The following is a 25,687-nucleotide window of genomic DNA, read 5'->3' as shown; positions in this document are numbered from 1 at the left end:
AAGGAAAAACTAAATGGTTCAGCTACATAGAGATTTCTGTTTATAGACCAGCTGCTGAGGGAAGACAACTTGATTTCTTATTCCTTACTTAAAGAAAAACATTACCTAGAATATAATTTCTCAATATATCCATTACATCATATTCTTATTGAAGCAAGTCATCAACAACTGATTCCTCTCTGCCAATATCTGATTAGCCACCAATGTTCTAAAGGCTTGAATAAAACGAACCAAAAAAAATCTTTTTTTTCAATTCTGAGAAACAGACTCTCAACCTGACCAAAAATAGTAACAGACACAATTTCTGGCTCATGGGAGGCACTAAATATCAATCCTGGTATATTTACTTAGGTGAAGATAGGTTGGCTTTAAAAAAATTCATTCATTGCCTGCAAATTTACCCCAAGCACCTACATATGTGCAAGGTCCTGTTCTAAGGTGGTAGAAATACAACAGTTAATTTAAAGACAAAAATCTTTAATGCCTCATTATCCATGTGATGAAGCTTATGTTAAGAGAAAGAGGCAGACAAACCCAAAAATACATGGCATGTTAAACGGCGCTGCATTCAGTGTATGGCAAGATAACCAGCCAGAGGACGGACGAGGTGGAAAAACATGGTGGGAGACCATGCTAGAGAGCAAGTCGCTGCTGTTGGATGACAAGGCACCTCACGTCACACTAAGGGCAAATGGAGAGCCATTAAAGAATTCAGTGAAGGAGAAGAACATACCTGGATTTGTGTTTAGAACCAGAAGTGTGGTAGGAATGCTGAGAATGGATTAGACAGGGAATAAGATACAGGCCTCATCCTCACAGAGACAGACATCCAACCGCATGGAATACAGTATAGTAAGTTCAATGACAGAAACACACACCAGCTACATGACAAGAGTGGAGGAAACCACCACTCTGACCACGGAGGGTTCCTACTTAAATGATCTAAACAAACAATGGGCTCAAACCAGGGCAATTATGGGAAAGAAAGATAGCCTGTCGTTTCTACAAGTACTCCTGGACGGGAATGGACACGGATTCCCGTCCTCAGGATGCTCTCCTTTGAGGAGGAATTCTCTCCCGGCTCCACAAGATGAGAATGTAGCCAAGTGTCCAGTGTACTCCCAGACAGTGTATACAGCAGGTTCACTTCCATTTGCGTATGACTTTATTTGTATTCAATATACCGAAACTAAAAACTAAACAAAAACGCTTCACCCATTTCTCTCACCCTACTCTCTACCTCTGACAGCCACCAATTTCTTCTCTGTACCCACGTGCTTGGTTTGTTCATTTATTAGCTTCCATATATAAGAGCGATCCTTCAGTGGTCCTGAGAAAAATACCTCTGCCATAAAAGAAATACTATTACTTTCACTAACCAGCAAACAATTCTCCTTAGAAAAGGGACTGAATAAGCAACTAAGTTACCAATTGCAAGAAGAAGTCAGAGGATCTTTTACATAGAATATAATCTACTATTTACCCATTCCTCATTCTCTCAATTTCTATTCTTTTTTTTTTTTAAAAAAAAAAGACTTTACGTATTTATTTGACAGAGAGAGAGGATAAGCAGGGGGAGCGGCAGGCAGAGGGAGAGGGAGAAGCAGGTGCCCAGTTGATCAGGGAGCCCGATGTGGGGCTCGACCCCAGGACCCTGGGATCATGACCTGAGCTGAAGGCAGATGCCTAACCAACTGAGCCACCCAAGTACCCCTTTCAATGTCTATTCTTGCCAAGCACTTGTTCCGGCACTTCAGTTATACCAGCACTATAAACATTGGGCCACAAGAAAATAGACTCCCACTGCCATGAAGACAGTCAATGGGAACAACAACAATAGTAATAATGGCAAATGTATGTATGTGTTTATATGTATATACTTATTCTGATCAGTATCTTCCCTTCCTGATCAGACTGGTCACTGCCTTTACTGTGCCATGTCGCTGGTACAGGTTTCTATTATTGAACTTATCATACTATATTCCATGCATTTAAATGTCTCCCACATTAGACTGCCTCTGAGGATAAAGACTGCATCTTACTCATCTATGACTTTAGCAAATCTGGCAAATAATAGGTGTTCAATAAATTTAATCTATGTCTTCATTTACAATGGAAGTCATAGTTTAATTACAGAAAAAAAATAACAATAAACCCTTTGAAGAAAAGCACTCTTCTCCACCAAAACATTAATGCACAACCATGGGAAAGAGGGATAGTACACAACCAAGTCCTTAACCAAAACCCAGAGTATGTAACTTTACTGCGCAACACGGACAGGTGAACAGTCCATGTGGTAACTGAGGGATTTTTATGCCCTATCCTGTTGAAGCAATTCAGTCCATCTCCCTTATTTCCTCTGCCATTCACCTTAAAACACAGACCTAGTACATATTAGATGGAATTAAATATCATTAAAGGAGGTGGCTGTTTTGTTTTAAACACAATTATTTAGTGTGTGTTTTTTCAAACCACTTTACTGAAGTATGGTTGACATATAAAAAGCTGTTCATAGTTAATGTCCATAACTCCATGAGTTTGGAGATAAGCATACACCCATGAAATCATCTCCACCGTCAATGCCAGAGACATACTCATCATCTCCCAAAGCTTCCTCTCACCACCTTTATTATCATGTGTACGTGTGTAGTAAGAACACTTTAACCTAAGGTCTACCTTCTTACCCAACTTTAAGTATATAACATAATTAATGATAGGCACTGGGCAGACCAGTCAGTCCCCAGAACTTAATTCCTTTGACCATCACCTCCCTATTTGCTCTTTCATAGCTGCTGGCAACCATCATTCTGTGAGTTTGACTATTTTAGATTCCCTACACAAGTAAAAAGAATTGTCTGATAAGTAAACCCAGTAGCCAAAATGTTGATGGCCTTGATGATAATAGTGTGGGTGAGAGATTGAGGCAAAGACCTACCTGGAATGGGTCCAAGAAAGAATAGAAGGAGAGGAATTAGAAAAGAGCAGTATAGATAGCTCTTTCAAAGAGTTTTCCAGCAAAAGAAACAGGCAAAAAGAGTAGGCAGTAAGTGGCGGGGTGGGTAGCATGACAAGAACTCAGGACTATTTCGTTATCGTTTTTCATCCAACCAAAAAAAAAAAAAAATCAAATAACCTAGTTACAATAATTTCTCTTACTTTTACCTCAAGATTCTCATTTATAAAACAAATTCGAGCCTTCTTTCAGGAATAAGTAATACAAATTCCTCACTCAGGAATAAGTCCTACAAATATAAACAAGTACACTATATAATTCTTGTTCCCCTTTAACCACAAATAATAACAGTGCTAATGTTTGGTACTAATGAGGAGCAGGGCAAGTGAAGACTTCTATTCAACACTATGATATCCCATGTACCACTTTATTCAAAAGCTCCCATATGCCAGGTACCTGTCATCACTGATTCTGATCCTCTTGACAAATCTATCAGATGGAGAAGAGTCAGAGGCTTCACCTAACAGCCTTAGAAATTAAGCTACGATCAACTAAGTGATATGCCCACGATCACTTGACTCAATTCATCAACCCGATTCAACAAATATTTATTGAGCACCTACTATGTGTCAGGCACTTTTCTACATGCTTTAGATAAATCAGTGACTAAAACAGAAAAGATCCCTGACTTCTTGGGGGTAGGGGTGGAGAGGTAGGCTATAAGCAGTAAAGAGTACAGCAGGGCAAAGAGATGTAAGTATGGAGAGTAGAGCAGGGAAGCAGGCTGCAGATATGAGTGCCCAGCGTAGGTCTCATTCAGAAAAGAGATTTGACAAAGACTCAAAGAAGATGGGGGTATTACTATTATATAGAGAAATAACAATCTATGCAGAAAAAAAACTACAGCCAAAGCCCTTAGGAAAGAGGATATAGTGTATTCAGAGTTAGGAAGCTAATTTGGTTATAGCCAAATGAGAAAGGGGAAGCGTCTGTGAACAACACATCGCTGAAGTCCAAATTATATAAATCCTTTAAACAATGACTAAGTAACATGAGGAGTCACGGCAAGATTTTGAGTAGAATAATGATAGAATCTGACATACTCTGTTTTATTTTTTTGTTAATTTTTTCAAAGATTTTATTTTTAAGTAATCTCTATAACCCAATGTGGGGCTCAAACTTAAAACCCCAAGATCAAGAGTTGCATGTTCCACTGACTGAGCCAGCTAGGCACCCCTGACATACTCTGTTTGAAAAGGTCACTGGTGGCTGTGTTAGGAATATTCAACAAAGCTGCAAGAACAGAAGCAGACAGACCTGTAAGAGGCTACTACATTAAAACAGAGGAGAAATACTTAATTCTACCCAGGGGTGACATCGGTGAAGGTGGGAGGACATGGTAAGACTCTAGATATATATGTTGAAGGCACAGCCAACAGGATTTAATCATTTAATGATTAAATGCAAAGTCTGAGAGAAAGAGAAGAGTCCAGAATGATGTCCAAGTTTTGGGCCTATGCAAGTGAAAAGATAGAGTTGCCATCAACTGAGATAGGGAACAGATTTTGGGTGGGAGGATCAGGAGTTCAGTCTTGGAAATGTTCAGTGAGATGCTTATTAGACATAGAAGTGGAGATATCTAGTAGGCAGTTGGATATAAAAATCTGCAGTTCGGAAGGAAGGTCTTGGCTGAAGGCCAAGAAACTGAATGATACCATCAAAAAAGTAAGTACAGATAATGAAAAGAAGATCAAGCACTGGACCCGGGGCACTCCAAGTCAGAGAAAAGAAGAAAAGGTAGTAAAGGAGACAGAAGGAACAAGCCATGAGAGAAGAAGAAAACTAAGAGTGTGAGGAGGTATCCTGGAAGCCAAGTAAATCAAGTATAGAGCAGTGGCAGGAGGGGAGAGGGGTGAGGTGGAGGGAGGTTGGGGGAAAGACTAGGGAGATTATCAACATTATCAATGGCAGCTAATAAGACAGATGGAGACTGAGAACTGACCACTTAACTAAATTACCAGAAATCCTTGATGACCTTAATGAGAATAGTACGAGTGGAAAGAGACTGAGGCAAAAGCCTAACTGGAATAGGGGGTTTAAAAAGGAATAGAAGAGAAACTTTAAAAAACAAATACACACAATTCTTTCAAAGAGTTTTCCAGCAAAAGGGGAAGACAATAGAAGGAGGCAGAAGTTTAGAAGCAGGGAGTAACACAGCAAGAGTAATAAGCGGTTTTTGCTTTTTTTTTTTTTTTTTAAGAAGGGAAAAATAATCAAAAATCTATCCTGGAAAAATAATGAAACATCTATCCTGATAAAAATAATCCAGTACAGAGTGAAAACTTGCTGATGTAAGAGAAGAAGGGTAGAGTAACTAGAATGACATCCCAGAGTAGGCGAGACAGGATGGAATGAGATCCAGTGTGCCAGCAGAGAGGTTTCATTTAGAAAAGTCGATGGATAGTTCATCTACAGTATCTTAGTCTATTTGTGCCATTCTAACAAAACATCATAGTCGAGGTGACTTCTAAACAAAAGAAATTTATTTCTCATAGTTCTCGAGGCTGGAGAGTTCAATATTAAGGCACCAGCAAATTTAGTGTCTAGTGATAACCTGCTTTCTGGTTCAGAGATGGTGTCTCTTTGCTGCGTCCTTACATGGTAGAAGGAGCAAAGGAACTCTCTGGGGTCTCTCATAAGAGCACTAATCCCAATCATGAAGGCCCCACCTCCTAATATCACACTGGGCATTAGGTTTCAACATATGAATTTTGAGAAAACATAAATATTTAGTCCATGGCATATGGTAACAGGCAGGCAGGCAGAGTGTTGGTGGGGGGTGTAGATGTTGGTGTGTGGATAGATGGGGCAGGGGATGTCTGTGGAAGTTATTTTCTTATTACTTTAATTTTCTTGGTAGAGTAGGAAGCACGGTCATCAATTAAAAGTGAGTACAGGAGAGGAGGTTTGAGGGTTTGAGGAGAGACCAGAAAGTGCTAAAGTAGTGGCCTAGGAAAGCAAAAGTATGAATGAACTTGGAAGAGATAGTGTGATTGCCAGACAGCGTTAAAGGTCCACCTGAGGCTCATGGTCATGAATTCAAAGTGGGACCATTCAACAAAGTTTTATGTTTTGCTCCGTTTATACATAGTCACATGGATATGAGCACAGAGTTGGTGGAAAGCTGAATTTACATGAGGCTGGGTTTTGCAAGAAAGGGAGAGATATACAAGGGTATATCTCTGATATATATAATACATAATATTATATATGATATATATAATATATAATATAAAATAATAATATATAATAATCATGGAATCTAAGAAAGGTAAGAAGAGGGGTGTAAAAGGTATGGGATCAACAGACTGGGGGTATTCATAGGGTCAAAGAATAGTTGGGGTAGGGATTCTAGAGGGAGCGACCTGGAAAGACAGGCAGTACCGGTCAGGAAGTGAAATGTCTACAATAGACATTATGGAGGGAATGCAATTTTAGTAAGGATAAGGTCCAGGGAAGAGTTTCTCACCCTTGGCACTACTGACATTTTGGATTTTGTTCTTGGGGGCCATCCTGTGTATTATAGTATGTTTAGCAGAATCCATGGCCTCTACCCACTAGGTGCCAGTAATACCAGCCCCTTAGTAGTGACAATCAAAAAAAAAAAAAAATATCTCCAGACATTGCAAAATCACCCTACGTTGAGAACCACTAGTCTAGGGTATGACCATGCAGCTGAGTGGTTGAGATCACTGGAGGACAGAAGGTCAAGGAACAGAGTGCTGAAAAAAATGAAAGAAACATCTATGAGGTCGTTGCAACTGCCAAGAATAAGATAGAGTAGTACTGGAGAGAGTGACAGGGAGCAGAAGCCACATGAAACAGATGTCAGTAGATGACAACAATTAGGAGTGGGTGACATAATATGATGCAAAAGCTCAAAGCTGATAAGACTATAAGACCTTACTGCTATGGGAAGGCTGGTATTAGAACTTAGGCTCCTTTTCCAGGGCTTTTTTAAATGTCTAGAAGGTGGGCAGACTTCCCCCACATGATTTCATACTCAATTAAATTAGACTCACAGAGTCAAAAATAGGGGTCGGTCAAAAACAATTGGCACCATTTCTGACTTCCATATATAACAAACAGCTGAAGGCACATATTTTTGGCTGAAGACTATCCTAAAAATAGGACATAACATCTTGATTTTTTAAAAAACTCAATTTTCTTTCTGGCCTTTAGAAGTATTATACTGCGTTTGATTGGAGAAGAAACATCTTTTATTAAATGACTGCATTTATCTGTCTGCTACTGAGCAACCATAACCAATATTTTCTTTAAATTTATCTTCACATAGTCTAACCACCAAGGAGGACAAAAAGAACCTTAATATGAAATGAACCGACTGCAATGTTCTCCAACTGTGTGTCACCTGCTCCTCTCACTGCCACCTGGAAAGACAGCGTCTCACCAGATTGCAAGCAGATTTAGAGCAAATGTCCAGTTTTCATCCCCACCTCTTAAAAGCATATTCACAATGGAAGTGCTTATTGAAATTAATAGATGTATCCCCTTCATAGGAGAAACAGCCTCTAGATGGCAAAATCAAATTGTATTATAACTCATTAAATTCTCCTAAGTGTAGGAGTGCGTGAATGAAATTCTCATTGCAATAATTAAGTCTTCAGGGCACAAAGAAGCTACGCTCATTGAACCTCCCCAAGCCCATCTGCAGCATTGTATCCTGTTATGCTTATACTGGATTTAAATATTATAATGCATAAACGTGAAGCAGAAAAGATGGTGTTCAAAGAAACACGTGATGCTGTCATCCAAGTCCAGCTCAATTTAACAGATTACCAAATCTAATATTTAAAGCTCACGCAGAACACCAGTGAAATCCTCCCATTTTCAAATCCCGGAATAGAAAGTTGTCATAGCTTAATTGTGATGTAATTATTACACTTTACATAGTGCTTTTATGATGACTAAGGTATTTTCATATATTGATTCTAAACGGGATGCTTTTCTATTAGGAAGAGACAAGACGTTCAGAGTAAAAGCCGGGATTTAAATCTCAGCTTTGCCACATTATGTCGTTGTTGTTACGTTACTTAATCTATCTGGTTTCATTCATTATCTGTTAAATGAGGATAATACTAACTTAACAGTTACCGTTAACTGTTAAGAAAAAAAAATCCCTATGATTTTGTATGATCAGCATAGTTCTGACACCTTACAGTTGTTCAATAAATGAATGATTGTCCTCTTATTCTGTTGTTAATGAAAACAAGCCTCGGAAAATGGAAACACAATCTTTCTTCTTGAATTGTCAATAAAATATTTTGATTTTGTTATAATCATAAAGTGGGCAGCCTGGGTGGCTCAGGGGTTTAGCCCCTGCTGCCTTCAGCCCAGGACGTGATCCTGGAGACCCAGGATCGAGTCCCACGTCGGGCTCCCTGCATGGAGCCTGCTTCTCCCTCTGCCTGTGTCTCTACCTCTCTCTCTGTGTCTCTCATGAATAAATAATCTTTAATAAATAAAAAAATATAATAGATCATAAAGTCAGGCTTACAGCTATTGTAGTCTTGGCTTATTATTATAACACAAATGGACATAAAGAGCAGGTGCCTACCTTCCAAACTTTCTTGTTCATCTGAAGTATAAGCATCCATCTGACTTTGTTCCCGCAAGAAACGAATAACTGCATAAACTAAGTGCTTGATAGATGACATTTTAAAAGCTTAAACACTTTTTCCCTGATAAAAGAAAGGAAAACACTCCTTCAAGAATCAGCCAGGAAAGGTTATAAATAACAAGGTCATAAATCACATCAGAAGAAAAGAAAAAAAAAGAAAAAAGAAAAACCCTGTATGACCTTCGTTCTTCTTTTTAAAGAGTCAGGAGGACAAAAATACGTAACGAAATACATATTCTCACCTACACCCAGCAGTGTTAGATTATGTCAGAACTTGCCAAAGTAAAATTTTTCTCAAAACATGTAGAACACAAGCTTAGGCTCTCACTGTCCCGGCTACCCTAACAGTTGGCATAGTACAAATAGAGATCAGGACGGGGTGGGGGTGGGGGTCTAGCTACAGATGTAGAAATCCCCCAAAGGCCTCAGGACTCAGTGGAGGGAGATTTTCATACTGCTGACTCAGAAGCTGATCGACAACCAGCATCTTCCTCTGTTTCATAAGATTCTTCTTTTTGTTTTTAAATGTAGGTATAAATTTACCCTGCACCAACTTTTGCAGGCTTAGACTGTCACGGGAGGAGAAAACGTATTTAATAATGAGAAGGTGTTCAACCACCGAGTGTCATTCTTAATAAAAAACGGCATTTCTGTTGGATGGAGACCTGAGGTCGTGGCCTGGGTCGGAGGATGCTACACGCCGAGCGGCGCTCTCCGCAGCAGCCGAGCTCCCGGGGACGAGCTGCAAGCTCCGGGGCAGGTTCATTCACTCGGATACTACCGCCTCCGAGCTGTGGCGCAGGGCCAGGCGGCACCGGCGGCTCATTTGCACTCAATCGCATCATCCATCTGCTCTCCGGGCTCCCTAAGCCACAGCCAGGGTGTGGTACCCGCCGCCAGCGTGTTTATTATTTCTGCGCTTATTTCCAAGGCGAGCGCAGTCTCCAGGCCACGGGGCTGCAAGCACTAAAAATAAGGCCCCAGGACAGAAGGTGAAAACCGCACGGCGGGGGCCGGGGGCCGGGGGGCGGGGGACGAGCCCCCTCCCGCAGGCCTCTCCCCGGCCTCCTCCCCGGGCACAGCGAGCTCCGGCTCCCTCCCTCCAGGCCCCAGGCCCGCCGTGGCCCAGGCGGGTGCGGCGGGGCGGTGCAGGCCCCGGGGGGGGGGGGGGACGCCCAGCCCAGCCCGCAGCCCCTTACCAGGCGAGGACGCGAGACGGTGGCAGCGGGCCCGGGGGATGTCCGGAGGCCGGTTCGCGCGCCCCCTGGTCCTCCGGCTTCAGCCCGGCTCCCGAGCGCAGCACGGCCCGCGGCCGCCCAAACTTCCCCGGCTCCGAGGCCGCCGCCGCCGCCGCCGCCAACCCCTCAGCGCCCCCCGCCCCCCCGGCTGCGCGCTCCGCCCGCGGCCCCCGGCTCTCGCCCGAACCGGCCCGGGGGCGGTGCCAGGCGCGCGGGGCGGGGCCCGGGTGGGCGGGGCCCGAAACGGGGGCGGGGCCTGGGCCGGAGGGGCGGGGCCTTAATGGGGCGGGGTCGGAGGGGGCGGGGCACGGGGCATGGGGCGGGGCCGACGAGGGCGCCGGCGTGGGGCTGCCGCTTGTGAGAGGGCGCGGACCCGACCGCCGCCGCCGCCTGCCTCGCGGGGCTGCCGCCTCTCGGCTCCCCGGCGCCCCGCCTCCCCGACCCGCACCGGAGGACGACGCGCCCCCGCCGACGCCGCCGCCGCCCCTCACGCCCCCGGCTGCGCACTCTGCTCGGGGCCCCGGGCTCTCGCGGGAACTGGCCCCGGGGCGGTGCCAGGCGCGCGGGGCGGGGCCTGGGTGGGCGGGGCGCTATGCCGAAGTGGGCGGGGCGCGGGGCGGGGCCGAAGTGGGCGCCGGCGTGGGGCTGCCGCACGTGGGAGGGCGCGGACCCGGCCGCCGCCGCCGCTGCCGCCGCCGCCTGCCTCCCGGGGCCGCCTTCCGGCTGCCCGGCGCCCCGCCTCCCGCCTCCCCGCCGCCGCCGCCGCCGCCGCCGCCTCTCGGCCGTCCCATGATCGCCCGGTGCCTTCCGGCTGTGCGAGGCCTCCACAGGTACCTCCCGCGCGCGGGCTCGCGCAGACCGCGGGGCCGGGCGTGGTGCTCGGCCTCCCCGGGGCGCGCCGGTCGCACGTCCCCGCGGACCCTCGGTCCCCGCGGCCCGCGCCCTACCCTGAGCGACACCTGTCGCGGGCCCTCGGGGCCACCTTGCCCCCTCCGCTCCCTCGGGAGGGCATCCGTTCCCCTTTGTTTGGGGCTGCGGCTGCACACAGGCCGGCCCAGAATGATCGCGGAAGGAGGGTGCGGAGAAGAAAATCCTTTGGCTCCCCCCACCCCCGCGCCCGCCCCGCCCCGACCCGCCCCGACCCGCCGACCTCCCCGTGAACGTGCGCGCAGCTGTGGGCTCCGGAACTGCGCCTCCAGTTCGCCCCTCGCCCCTCGCGCGTCGCTAGCGCACGGCTCGTTGACCGCGGTCTGCGTGCCGCCGCTCTGCTTTCGCTGCTCATCTCCGTCCGTGCTTCCTAATTTCCTTTTTATTTACCTCTTCCCCATAAAAACATTCGGCCTCTCGCCCGGGGCAAATTGACTTGGCCCAAAATGGAGGAAATTATCGGTTGGACGCGGTTTGGGGCAGCCTCAGCTGCTGTTTTGGATTGCTTCCTAGCTCCCAAGCCGCACCTCTCTGCAAAAGACCAGTAGCAAGATGGTGAGAGAATTAAATTCTTTGCACGGATGCACTAGATGGAGTGGTTTCCAGGAAACAATGCCTCTCCCACCCCGCATCCCAAAATCCAGCCTTAAACTGTAAATCCTAACGTAGATCCAATAGAAGAAAGGAAATGTGTATTTCTTGCTAGATGCTTACAAAACTACTTTGGAAAAGGCCCAGCATTTAAGCTTTTTGACAGTTTTCTATTGTGTAAGGCAACTCATCTGTGTGGAGCTTTGCGTTGTTCGGTCCTTAGGTTAGGGTGCATCCAAAGGATAGTAGTAATCATAAAGAATCAATGTGATGATTTTTATCATATTTCACATTGTCCTTTTAGTCTGCAGGCTGCGAGTGATACGGCTTCCAGTTGCAGCTGAAGGTACAAATGAAGATACTCCCATAAGGCAGGTGTGAGAAGAGAATAGATTCTGTATAAGACAGTGGTTCTCAAACTTTTTAGTTTGAGAAAGGACCCCTTTACCTTGCAGAAATTACCGAGGACCTAAAAGCTGTTTATGTCAGTTATAACTATCCATATTTATCAGATTAGAAATGAAAACTAAGGGATTTTTAAAGTATTTATTAGGGGTTTTTTTAAGTGATAAATTCATTACCTGCACAAATAACATTTTTTCATGAAAAAATAACCTTTCCAAAACGCCTCCAAAAAAATCAGTAAGAAAGTGACCTTGTAGTTTGGGTTTTTCTTTTTCCTTAATTTGTTTATGGTTGTAAAATATACAAAATATGACACTTGGCCATTTCAAGTGCACAATTTTTTTTTTAAGATTTTATTTATTCATGAAAGGCACAGAGAGAGAGAGAGAGAGGCAGAGACACAGGCAGAGGGAGAAGCAGGCTCCATGCAGGGAGCCTGATGCGGGACTTGATCCCAGATCTCCAGGATCACACCCTGGGCCAAAGGCAGGTGCAAAACCACTGAGCCGCCCAGGGATCCCCTCAAGTGCACAATTTTTAAGTGCACAATTCAGTGACATTAAGAATATTCACATTGTTGCACAACTATTACCATTATCCATCTCTAGATCTTTTTCATAGTCCCAAAGTGAAACACTCTAGTCATTAAACAGTAACTAAGTTCTTTGCAATTCATGGTAACCACTACTCCTTCTATTTTTATGATATTGACTACTTTAGGTACCTCCTACAAGGGGAATCATATAGTATTTGTTCTTTTGTGACTGGCTTATTTGAGTTAGCATGTTTTTAAGGTTCATCCACATTATAACTTAGGTCAGAATATCCTTTTTATGGCTGAATAATATTCCACTGTATCAAAATACCACATATTTATTCACCTGTCCATGGTCATTTGGCTTGTTTCCATCTTTTGGCTATTTTGAATAATCCTGCTGTGATCACGGGATGTGCACATACCTATTTGAGTCTCTCCTTTCAGTTCTTTAGCATGTATACTTAGAATTAGTGGGCCCCTATGGTAAATTTGTATTTAATTTTTTTGAAGAACCGCTATGTTTCCCACAGCACCTGTACCATTTTATTTTCCTATCAGGAGTGAACAGGAGTTCCATCTTCTTCACCAACATTTGATTTCTGTTTTTGTTTTTTATAACAACCATCGTAGGAGTGGCCTTGTTTTACATTTATGTAAAACAGATGTGTGACTTAATAGAAAATAGCTGGATTCTTACATCTGCTTCTGCATTTTATATGTTACACTGTTTTGCTTTAAGAAGAGAAAGAAAATCCCACCTTCACTCATGTACTCACTCAAATAGGAGTACTTAACAGCTTAAAAATAATCATGGATATGCTTGGATATCATATCAAAGTTTCACAGGTAATAGTTTTTTTTTAAGGGTAGTTGCAATGCCGGATATGAAATTATCAATGTACTTTTCTTATTCTGTTAATGTTAAAATCCATGTGTCTAGCTTAGATTTTTTTTTTCTAGCGTAGATTTTAAATGGATATTTTACCCATGCATGATTTTCTAATGTCAAACATTGGTTACTTGGAAAATAGCAGTACACTGTGTTATACAGATCTTCCTAATGTTGACATGTTACATTATTCAGTATCAAATCATATTCATTAATATCATCATCCATCCTATCATAAATGTCATGAAGTATTAGGAAGCTGGCAAGCTCGTGATGGCAGGTACAATTTTTCAAAATTCTAGTTTTCATTTGAAAGCTGAAGTTTTATCCTTGATAACAAATAGTAGCAGTTCCTTGAAATGACAGGCTCACTTTATTTCATTTCTGGGAGAATTTGTGCTGAATACTTTAGTCTGATCAATCATAGTTTGTTACTCATCTTTTCAAGTACAAATAGTGTTCCATGAGAAAAGCACCAATTTCAGCTCACAATTTAATCACACAAGTGCTTTTGGTTTGGGCAGCCAAATCTTCTGGACAGCCTTGTGCTCAAGTATAAAAGTATAAAGCAGAAGTACTTTATGCGTACTTTGCCCCACATATCCATTCAGTGATTGAGATTTAATAAAATTAATTATTTTACTATTTCATGAAGGGGAAATTGACATTTTTAGCATGAGTGAGTGGCGAAGAATATGACAACTGCTAAGACAGTTGAGTGCCTTGACATGTTGTAAGGAGACAGCAATTTCATCTACCATCGCTTCTTACCATCAGTACAAATGTCGACCAAGTGAAAAAAGTAAACATCATAGTATTATCAGGAAGTACTTTTAACCTCATAGATGACTTGAAATGGTCTGAAGGACCCCTCTGCATATTCTCACTCCTAAGATTACAGAACACATTTGAGAACCACTGATAGTGTTCCTCATATTCTTTGTTTATACGTGGAAGAAAATAAATATATAAAAAGCTTTGCAATTATCTTGTTAGAAGCTGGTAATCAAATATATCAACTATTTTGTTACTTAACAGCATGATATTACAGTTAATATATACAGCAGTAGTCACTAATTTATGGCACTTGTGAGTGACTTAATCACAGAATCTTTGTTTCAAATTGTGTCCTCTAAAAAACAGTCAATACTAGACAACATGGGGGCACCTGGGTGGCTCAGTGGTTGAGTGTCTTCCGCTCGAGTCATAATCCTGGGGTCCTGGGATCAAGTCCTACATTGGGCTCCCTGCTCCATGGGGAGCCTGCCTCTCCCTCTGCCTTCCTCTCTCACCGTCTCTCATGAATAAATAAATAAAATCTTTAAAAAAAAATACCAGACAACATGAAAGGTCCTTTGTGTTTTCTTGATGTATTTTTTCCTGTTTCTTCCTACACTTGGCAGTTCGTTTTAGTGTTTTAAAAGTAACTAGGTTTTTATCTGCTGACTTATGATTTCTTTTGTGTTTTTCTGTTGGCAGAGCTTCTATATCTCCTTTCCAAAGCCAGTTTGACAGCCAGGATAATTGATGAGATTCCAATTTCTTTGGAATGAGGGAGCAGAGAATCTAAAGACAGGGTTGGTTGCTCAGATAATCTTGTGACCTTAAGTAAATCACTCAGTATCTTGGTTCCCTCTCAAGTTCCTTATTTTGTAAAATGAAAAGGACTGGACCAAAGGATACTTAAGATTTCTTTCAACTTTTGTTGCCATAGCAATTAAACCAGGAGAACTTCCCCTCCTATCTCAGCCAGATTGCACAGCGTGTGAGCCAAGCAAAATCTGATGTACACTATAGAGTAAGGGATGGATGGCATTTTCAAAAAAATAAATGAGAAAGATGACTCAACAGTATTTATTCCGAATTATAGCTATAATGGCCCCAGTTTCTTCATTCAATTAAAAAAGAACCACAGTTTAAAAAATTGACACCAATGTATGTTCATTGTAGGAAACTTAGAAAATATTCATAAGCAAAAGACACAATCCACCCATCCAGAAAAAAAAATTGTTAACAGCACCCAAAAATCTTTTCTGCATATCGATACTTCTTTTCTTTTTACAAATATGGTATTATACCATATTTTATAAGTTTTATAAACTGTTAACATTCTTCCATTATATAAACAGTTACAATGTAGTCTATTTGGAAATGTATGATACTTATCCCTACTTTTGGACATACAAATCATTTCCATTTCCTGCTATGAATAATAGTGCTTAAACATTCTTGCTCTTAAGTCTTTTGCCAAATCCTTAATTATTTCATTAGTATAAACTCTTAGCAATGGAATTTGTACATCAAGGGGCATGCACATCTTCCAGGCCTTTAGTACTTGTTATCCTATTTTTCTCCAAAAAGTTGCACCCAAATTACATTCTTTTTTTTTTTTTTTTAGGATTTTATTTCTTCATTCCTGAGAGACGCAGAGAGAGAGAGAGAGAGAGAGAGGGAGACACAGGCAGAGGGAGAAACAGGCTCCATGCAGGGAGACCGATGTGGGACTAGATCCCGGGTCTCCAGGATCACGCCTTGGGCGGAAGGCGGCGCTAAACCGCTGAGCCACCGGGCTGCCCCAAATTATACTCTTATCAGTGGAGTATGTAAATGCTAGTTTCCTACACCACTAGCAACACCAAACATTTTAAAATTTTTTATTCGTATCAATTTGTTAAATGGAGACTTTGCTTATTATAATTTGCATTTTTTGTTGAGAGTTTATTTGGTGAGTTTAATTTTTTTTTAGGACTTTATTTATTTATTTGACCGAGAACACAGGTGGGAGGGTAGGAGGATGGGGAAGCAGCAGAGATTGCTGCAGAGGGAGAGGGAGAAGCAGGCTCCTCTTTTAGCAGGAAGCCCCATGCAGGGCTCAGTCCCAGCACCCTGGGATCATGACCTGAGCTGAAGGCAGACACTTAACCAACTGAGCCACCCAAGCACACTGTGAGTTTAATCCTTTAATGAAAATTCAGGACTTGTGATCTGAAAACCAAAAAAGTTGTTTTCGCATGTGACAATTTTTTCATATGGGAAGTCTTAGAAAGTCAGACAAATTAAATTATAGTTCTTGATAAGTTTAATAATATTTATGTACTTTAACAGCAGTTGAATAAATTGAGATTGTCCCCCCAAATCTGATAGATAGAAACCCCAGAATTTTAGGACAATATTGCTAGAAAAAAAAATACCACTGAAGTAAAGTTTTTAAATTAAATATCAAAGGCTGAGCCGAGATTATTTGTAAAAATACATTTTAAATAAATACATACATACATACATACATACATACATACATACATACATTTTAAAAAGTTGTAAAGGAGGATTTTTGTTGTCTTTTTACTCCTGGTTTTGGTACCAGGAGTAAAAAACATCCTGGTATCAGTAACATCCTGGTACTTACTTGAGTTTAAATATTATCGCCTATTTGGTTAAGGCAAAGCCGAGGACTTCTGGGGGGAGAAATACTTAGATTATAGTATGAAGAACCAAGGGAATTGGTGATATTTGGGTTCATATATATATGCCAAGTTCTGCATTAGAAAGGGGGATAGTATAGTACTCTAGACTAGACTAGACCGGGCTCTAGTAATCTGAAGCTGGCCCTGGCACCTACCAGCACAGTGATCTCAAGCAGAATTACTTAGGTTCTCTGTGTCCGTTTCTTCATCAGTAAATTGAAATTAATTGGTTGATTTTTTTCACTCATCAAATATTTTTTGAGTGTCTATTTTGTGCCAAACATTATTCTAGTTTCGGTGACATAGCAATGAACAAAGCAGCCAAAAATTTTTGTGTTCAGGGAGCTTACCTTCTATTGGAACTTAAGGAAACACAACTAAGGAAAATATGGAGTATATTAAATGGGGAAATGTGCAAGGGAGCCAAAAGTAAAGCAGGAAAGAAAGATATTCAGTATTGGTGAAAATGAAATGATAGAGTTGACAGGAGAGGACTCAGTGAGAAGTTGATACTGTGCCTGGTGTGTTTGAGAAAGTGAAGAGGCCGTTGTGACTAGAATGGAATACATGTCAGATAGGTGGGTAGGATATGGGACAAGAGAGGGGAAAATGGCTTCATCTATATTAGAAAAACAGTTCCCCCTTCTGGAAGTCCCTTTACTATGCACATAGAACTCTTCACTTCTGACATTAAACAGTCACCAAATATATGTGGAGGTTTTCTCCACGGCAAGCCATTCTCTGAGTCACCAGGTAGATGTCCTACATTTTATTTTATTTTTTTAAGATTTTATTTATTTATTCATGAGAGACACAGAGAGAGAGAGTGACAGAGGGAGAAGCAGGCTCCATGCAGGGAGCCCAATGCAGGACTCGATCCTGGGATGCTGGGATCACGCCCTGGGCCAAAGGCTGGCACTAAACCGCTGAGCCACCCAGGGATCCCGATGTCCTACATTTTAACTCAATTCTGACACTAGCTACCTGGAGATATTGTGAGACCCGTAGATTAAGGGCTGGTCGCAGAAGACTACTCCCCAGACTTCACGTGCCAGTTGCAAGCCCATGTTATCTGTGCTTCTAACCAATTGGCTATAAATCTGAGGTTCTCATGATCCCCTCCTTGGGTTAGACGAATTTGTTAGAGAGGCTCACAGAACTCAGGAAACATGTTTACCAGTTTATTAAAAGATATTATAAGGATATAGATGAACAGCCAGGTGAAGAGATACATGCAGTGAGGTCTGGGAGGATCCTGAGCATAGTAGCTTATGTCCTTGTGAAGCTTGGGTACATCACCCTCCTGGTATATGGATATGTTCACCAAACTGGAAGCTCTCCAAACCCTATACTACAGGGCGTTTTATAGAGCCTTCATGAGGTAGACATGATCGATCATAAACTCCCGTTTTCAGCCCTTCCCCCTTCTCAAAGAATTGAGGGGTGAAGGGCAGGGCTGAAAATTCCAAACTTCTGATCATGGCTCGGTCTTTCTAGTAACCAGCCCTTATCCAGGAGCCTATGCAGAGCCACTCATCAGAGGAAAAGCCACTTCTCTCACCCAGGAAATTGCAAGGCTTTCAGGAGCCCTGTGTCAGGAACTAGGGTTAGAAACTAAATATTACAACAAGAGATGATTCCAGAACTCTTGTCACTTAGGAAACATCAAGGAGCTCAGTGCCAGGAACCAGGAGCAAAGACCAATATATAGTTGCTATTATCACACATCACCTTTTTAAGATTGAGAGTAAATACAGAGTACTTTGAACATTGCCTGTTATGTCCATTATTGTCACCACAATAATGCCATGTAACACAAAACATAATGACAGATATTTATTTATGTTTGCTGACAAATGTTTTGTTATGTTTGCCGGGGAGGTTTTCTAGCCTTAACGGTGCTCATTCTGCACCTACAGCCAGCCATGGGTTGTGTAGGCAGCCCTGCTGATCTTGGCTTAGCTGTCCCATATACGTGGGAATCACATTCTCTCACAGCCCCCAGGAGGCTAACTCTGACCTCTTCTCATGGCGATGGCAGGATTCCATGAGAGTGGAAGTGTTATATAGGCCTCCTCCTAAAGCTTAGGCTCGAGCTGGAACACCGTCAACTCTCCCACATTCTACTGGCCAAAGCAATTCACGAGGCCAGTCCAGGCGCAAGAAATGGGTAGGTAGACTTTGTATCTCGATGGGAGGAGCAGCAAACTCAAATTATAAGAAGTCGTAGATACGTATGGGGGTGAGATGGAGGCCATTTTAGCAGTTGGCCTACCACATTGCCGCATAAAAGCTCCATAAATATTAGCTATTATTTTCATGTTTGTGAACTACCTCCTTGGATCTTGGAGGTTTTCAAGTTCAGATTAATAATGTGTAATAGCCCTTCATAAACGTTGGAGGGTTTTGTGTTTTTTTCGTCATTGGATTTTGGGGTGGGTTAACTGCTTTTTTGCCTACAAAAGTTTAAATTTATTATATAATCAAGTGTATCAATCTCTTCCTTCCTGACTTCTGCCTTTGGTTGAGTGCCTAGAAAGCCCTTCCCTACCTCAAGATTTTAATTTTTTTTAAAACCACCTGTCTTTTCTTCTAGTATTTTTTGTTTCATTTTTCACATTTGAAACCTTTTTCTGTCATGAATACTGACGTTTTTGAAGTGACTTTTCTAATTATTAAGTGAAACAACAAGGAAATCCACATAAACCCCACCAAAAAAGTATGGGAAAGTCCAGCTTACAAAATAGGGGTTTCTGATTTACTGCAATGTACTTTGGAAGATTGTATCCCATTCTGCCTACTGTGAGATCATCTATTCCTCCTGCTTGGCATTCAGAAGAATACCCTCTTACCTCTTACTTCCCAGCCACATGAGCTGTTATCTTTGATACCTAATCTTAGTTGTGATCAAGACCATGAGGAAAATTCTTTTCCTGCCTCATGTCTTTTATTTTTTCTTCCTGTCCCCCCATCTGCCTCCATTCTGGAAACCATCAGTTTGTTCTCTATAGTTGAGTCTCTTTCCTGGTCTGCCTCTCCCTTTTTTTTTTTTTCCTCTTTGCTCATTTGTATTGTTTCTTAAATTCCATTTTTATGAGTGAAGCTCGTATAATATTTGTCTTTCTCTAACTTATTTCACTTGGCATAATACTGTAGCTCTATCCAGGTCATGGAAAATGACAAGATTTCATTCTTTTTAATGGCTGAATAATATTCCATTGCATTAACACACCCCACATGTTACCCATTCATCAGTTGATGGACACTTGGCCTGTTTCCATAATTTGGCTTTTTTTTTTTTAAGATTTTATTTATTCATGAGAGACACACAGAGAGAGAGAGAGAGAGAGGCAGAGGCACAAGCAGAGTCCCATTGACATGGGACTCAATCCTGGGACTCCAGGATCACACCCTGGGCTGAAGGTGGTGCTAAACCACTGAGCCACCCGGACTGTCCCATAATTTGGCTTTTAAAGATAATTTTGCTATAAACATTAGGGTACATGTATCCCTTTGAATTAGTATATTTTATTATTTGGGATACCTAGTGGTGCAATTGCTGGATCATAGAACAGTTCTATTTTTGTTTTTTATAATTATGAACTTTATTTACTATGCCAACATTTTCAGGAAAGAGACTGTACATCCAGTTTTTATAACTCATTTTACAAGCAAATTCTAATACACAGTATTTACTCTGGTTTTTAAAATCAATGGGGAAAACAATATGTGGTATTTTTGTTTTTAGTTAGTAATGACTTAGAGGCTTTAAATTCTTAGGGTCAGTGTTGTTTTGTTATGATAACGCTCTAATGAGGAGAAAGTGGGTAACTTTTCCCCAACACAGTTAAAATATACATGAATCTTTAATTGACAGCATAGTTGTAGATTGGCACCCACCATCAGAATAATTTATCCAAGTGTATTCTTTTAAATTGCTGCAGCAGAAAAATGGAAGGGAGGTGTGGAAAGAAAATTAGAAAATATGATTCAAGCATCAGAATTAAGAAAAATAGTAAGGCCATCATCCTCAAGGAAAAAATCAGGTATTTGTATTACAGCTATAGTTAAAGAAAGGTTCTATTTTTAGCTTTTTGAGGAACCTCAAAACTGATTTCCAGAGTGGCTACACCAGTTTTCATTCCCACCAACAGTGCAAAAGATTTCCCCTTTAGGAGTAGGGTTTTTTTTTTTTACCCTTTGAGTATGCTACACTATACATAAGACGTATATAAAAATATTTATGGAAATTACTATCATTTACCTGGTTTCTTTCAAGTTTCCAAGTGTAAGAGAAGATAAGCTTCAATGCTTAAAAGCTTTTAAAGTCTCTGTTTTATATTTGCTGACATCTATTGACTAAATCAAGTCACATGGCAAAACCCAGTCAAGGGTGGAGACACCTCTTGATGGAAAAAACTGCTAAATTACTTGATAATAGGTTATGCTGACAGAAATAGGAACAGTTTGTGGTCTTTTTTGCAATCTATTACATAGCTTTTGTAATGCTCAAAAAAGAAAAATGTGTCTTTAAATACATTAGCAAAAAAGGAAAGATTTGAGTTTTTATCTCAAGAAGCTAGAAAATGAATAGCAAATTAAACCCAAAGAACATAGAAAGAAGGGAATAATGAAAAGCAAAATTCAATGATACATAAAACAAACATACAATAGGGAAATTCTACAGAGCTAAAGTTCCTTAAAGATCCATGAACTTTATTTAGCAAGAAAAATGAAAGAAAATACATATATCAATAAAAGGAGTAAAGTAGGGAGCATCACTACAGATAGTACAGATTTTACAAAAATGAGAGTATTTATTGTGAAGAAGTATTTGCCAATACATTTGAAAATGTGGATAAAAAAAAGAAAATGTGGATAAATGGAAGAATTCATTGCAAAATATAACATTTAAATAGACACCAGAAGAAATAGACAATCTATGTTTGTTAAAGAAACTGTTTTTGTATTGAAAGACTTTTCCACAAAAAGTCTAGACCCACATGGCTTTAGCAATGAACTCTTCCAAATAGTTAAGGAATAACACCAATTATGCATAAACATTTCCAAAGAATAGGAAAATAGTTGACACTTCCCACTTAGTTTTATGAGACCACCAAACCCTTATTACAGAAATTCAGGAGGACAATACAAGGAAAAACCAGTGGGCTTTTTTAAGTTCGAAAAAATTAGAAAATCAATGAAATTAACCAATCAATGGAATAAAGGAGGAAAATCATGTAATTATTTTGCCCAATGTAAAAAAGAATTTGATAATACCCTTCATGATTAAAAAAAAAAAAATTTAGCAGGTGCCTGGGTGGCTCAGTCAGTTAAGCATCTGCCTTCGGCTCAGGTCATGGTCCCAGGGTCCTGGGATGGAGCCCCACAAAGGGCTCCCCGCTTAGTGAGGAGCCTGCTTCTCCCTCTCCCTCTGCCTGCCATTCCCCCTGCTTGTACTCTCTCTGTCTCTTTATCTTAAATAAAGATATTAAATCTTTTTTTAAAAAAAATCTTTTAAAAAAATAAAATATTTTTAATAATACTTTATGCAGCCTAGTCTTTTCAATCTCTTCAGGGTCTCTGTAGAAGTAGAGATCAGACATGACTTCCAGTGGGTGTTCAGGGGAAATGGCCCCACAGGAGCACAGAACCTCCCCAGGCCAGCATCCACACATCAGACCCACTGAGTGCATCCCTCATAGCAAGGGATGACGATGTCTGTGCGTTGCAGAGGACAGTCTCTGTTACACAGAGCAGTGGCAGGCAAGTTAATGTAAGACACGCCTGGAGAGGCTGGTGGTCAGCCCTGGGGTCAGTAACCACCAGAAGTCTCAGCTCCTCAAGGGCTTTCTGGATCTGGTTAGTGAAGGTTCTAGGTGTGGGGTGGCCAGCGATAGGAGTGGCTCCAGTAGCAGCAGCAAATTTCAGCATAGCTCGCTGGCCTGTATTCCTGGGTGATAGGACATTGGCATGAGCCAAGTTTTCAGTCGCAACAGTGGTGTGAACTGTCAGCAGAAGGTCCTCTCAGGTTCTCTCTTGAATCTGTGATGCACATACCATCACTTTTGTAGATGTACTGTTCCGTCAGGAGGTCACATTTGGTGCCAGCTAAATGGGTCCCTGCTGCAGGGAATTTGAGGACATCCTCCTCCTGCATTTGCGGGACATCAAGAGCTCTGGGCGTTTGTGAAAGGTTCCCTTTACATGACAGTGGGAATGTGGAACATCTGTGGATCCCTCCCTGGGAAGCAGAAAAGTAGACTACTGAATATTGTAAAATTTCCCCTAAGTCAACCTTTAGATTCAGTAAAAATCCCAGTCCCAAAATACCAGAAGACCTTTTTGGAGAAATTGACACATAGATTCTAAAATTTAACATGGAAACACAAAAGGCTGAGAACAGCAAAACACAAACTTGAAAAATATGAAGTTAGAGGATGCGAGCAACCAAATATCAAGGAATTACAAAGGTACGGTCACTAAAAACAAAAACACGATGTGGTATTGGTGCGAGGATAGAAAAATAGATGAAGAGAGTCCAGAAATAAACTTACACATACTTGACAACTATTTTATACTAACAGTGTGACCTTAGTAGGGGGAAGGGGGACTTTTTTCCATAAATAATATTTGGTCAGTTGCATATCCATACAGAAAGAGATGAATACTTTTTTTTTCACCTGTATTCTTTTTTTAAATTTATTTAAATTTCAGTTACCATACAATGTAATATTAGTTTTAGGTGTACAGCATAGTGGTTTGACACTACCTGGTCTGATCTCGGCAATTACATTCCTTAATCCCCATCACCTATTTCATCCATTGTTCCACCCACCTCCCCTCTGGTAATCATTGATTGGTTCTCTATAGCTAAGAGTCTATTTCTGGGTTTGTTTTGCTCTCCCCCACCCCCTTTGCTTGTTTATATTGTTTCTTAAATTACACATATGAGTAAAATCATATGGTATTTGTCTCTGACATATTTTGTGGAGCATAATACTTCATCTGTGTCATTGCCAAGTGACAAAATTATATTCTTTTTTATGGCAGAGTAATTCCATCCTATATTCCATTATATGTACATAAATAAATACACATATATACACATATATACATATACAGACATATTTATATATACATATGTATGCAAACACACTGCACATCTCCTTTATCTACTCATCAATCAGTGGACACTGGCCTTTTTCCATAATTAGGCTATTGTAGATAATGCTGCTATAAGCATCAGGGTGGTTGTATCCCTTTGAGTTAGTGTTTTTGTATTCTTTGGGTAAATAGTGAATAGTACAATGGCTGTTTCATAAGGTAGTTTCTATTTTTAGCTTTTTGAAAAATGTTCTCACTGTTTTCCAGAGTGGCTTCATCAGTTTGCATTCCCACCAGCAATGCCAAAGAGTTCTCCTTTCTCCACATTCTTGCCAACACGTGTTGTTTCTTAGCCATTCTGACAGGTGTGAAGTCATATCTCATTATAGTTTTGATTTGTAGTCCCCTGATGATAAATTATGCTGAGCATTTTTCATGTGTGTGTTGACCGTCAGTATGTCTTTTTTGGAAAAATATCTATTCGTGTCTTCTGCCCATTTTCAAATTGGATTATTTTGTTTTTGGATGTTGAGTTTTGTAAGTTGGATATTAGCCCTTTATCCAATATGTCATTTTCAAGGATCTTCTCCCACTCTATAGGTTGCCTTTTAGTTTTATTGTTTTCTTCATTGTACAGAAGCTTTTTATTTTGATATAGTCCTAATGGTTTAATTTTTGCTTTTGTTTCCCTTAGCTCTGGAGACTTATCTAGAAAGAAGTTGCCATGGGCAATGGCAAAGAAGTTACTGCCTGTGTTCCTTTCTATTATTTTTATGGTTTTAAGTCTCACATTTGGGTCTTTAACCCATTTTGAATTTATTTTTGTGTATGATATTAGAAAATGGTGTAATTTCATTCTTTTGTATGTTGTTGTCCAGTTTTCCCAGCACCATTTGTTGAAGAGACATTCATTTCTCTCATAGGGTATTCTTTCCTGCTTTGTTGAAGATTACTCGATCATATGGTAATGGGTTCTTTTCTGGGTTTTCTTTTTTGTCTTTTTTTAAGATTTTATTTTTATGTAATCTCTACAACCAACGTGGAGGTCGAACTGCCAACCCTGAGATCAAGAGTCTCATGCTCTACCAATTGAGCCAGCACAGGTGCCCAGAACTGCTCATTTCTGGGTTTTCTATTCTGATTTTTTGATCCGTGTGTCTATTTTTGTGCCAGTACCATACCGTTTAGATTACTACAACTTTGTAGTATAACGTGAAGTCTGGATTTATGACACCTCCAGCTTTGCTTTTCTTTTTCAAGGTTGCTTTAGCTATCAGGGCCTCTTGTAGTTCCATTTGTTCTAGTTATGCAAAAAATGCTATTGGTATTTTAATAGATATTGCATTAAATGTGTGGATGGTGGAACGCCTGGGTGGCTCAGTGGTTGAGCGTCTACCTTTGGCTCAGGTCGTGACCCCGGGGTCCTGGGATCAAGCTCCACATCAGGCTCCCTGCACAGAACCTGCTTCTCTCTCTGCCTGTGTCTCTGCCCCCACCCCCCGTGTCTCTCATGAATAAATAAATAAAATCTTTTAAAAAAATGTGTGGGTGGCTTTAGGTAGTAACAGTATTTTTTCTTAACAAATTGTTAAATATTTAACAGTATTTGTTCTTCCAATCCGTGAGCATGGAATGTCTTTCCGTTTCTTTGTGTTATCTTCGATTTCTTTCATCATTGTTTTATAGTTTTCAGAGTATGGGCCTTTCGCTGCTTGGGTAGGGTTTATTCCTAGATATCTTACTATTTTTGGTATAATTGTAAATGGGATTGTTTTCTTAATTTCTCTTTCTGCTGCTTCATCATTGGTGTTTAGAAATATAACAGGTTTCTTTATGTTGATTTTGTGTCGTACTACTTTGCTGAGTTCGTTTAT

At 41.1% G+C, this 25,687-nt stretch overlaps 2 protein-coding genes across 6 annotated transcripts in view; one reads left to right on the top strand and one right to left on the bottom strand.

Annotated features, from left to right (window-relative positions):
• The window catches only part of SGTB (small glutamine rich tetratricopeptide repeat co-chaperone beta), a 45,772-nt gene extending 35,726 nt beyond the window's left edge, over positions 1–10,046 (bottom strand). Inside the window, exons 1-3 of one of the 3 annotated variants that reach the window (XM_055331392.1) lie at positions 9,854–10,044; positions 9,320–9,620; positions 8,592–8,715 (exon numbers count right to left, since the gene is read on the bottom strand). In XM_055331392.1, the coding sequence (XP_055187367.1) occupies positions 8,592–8,691 (100 nt within the window). In that variant the 5' untranslated portion in view covers positions 8,692–8,715; positions 9,320–9,620; positions 9,854–10,044. Of the gene's footprint in view, positions 1–8,591; positions 8,716–9,319; positions 9,621–9,853 lie in introns of all 3 variants that reach the window. The other 2 variants (XM_055331393.1, XM_055331390.1) reach the window with 2 other exon arrangements.
• Positions 10,047–10,588: 542 nt separating this feature from the next.
• NLN (neurolysin) overlaps positions 10,589–25,687 on the top strand; it is an 86,363-nt gene continuing 71,264 nt past the window's right edge. The window contains exon 1 of one of the 3 annotated variants that reach the window (XM_055332411.1): positions 10,589–10,722. In XM_055332411.1, the coding sequence (XP_055188386.1) occupies positions 10,682–10,722 (41 nt within the window). In that variant the 5' untranslated portion in view covers positions 10,589–10,681. Of the gene's footprint in view, positions 10,723–13,124; positions 13,200–25,687 lie in introns of those variants that run through there. The other 2 variants (XM_055332416.1, XM_055332415.1) reach the window with 2 other exon arrangements.

This window comes from Nyctereutes procyonoides, unplaced genomic scaffold, assembly GCF_905146905.1.
Source record: "Nyctereutes procyonoides isolate TBG_1078 unplaced genomic scaffold, NYPRO_anot_genome, whole genome shotgun sequence".
In the NCBI taxonomy this organism is placed as follows: Eukaryota; Metazoa; Chordata; class Mammalia; order Carnivora; family Canidae; genus Nyctereutes; species Nyctereutes procyonoides.
This window is presented reverse-complemented; position numbering and strand designations above follow the sequence as displayed.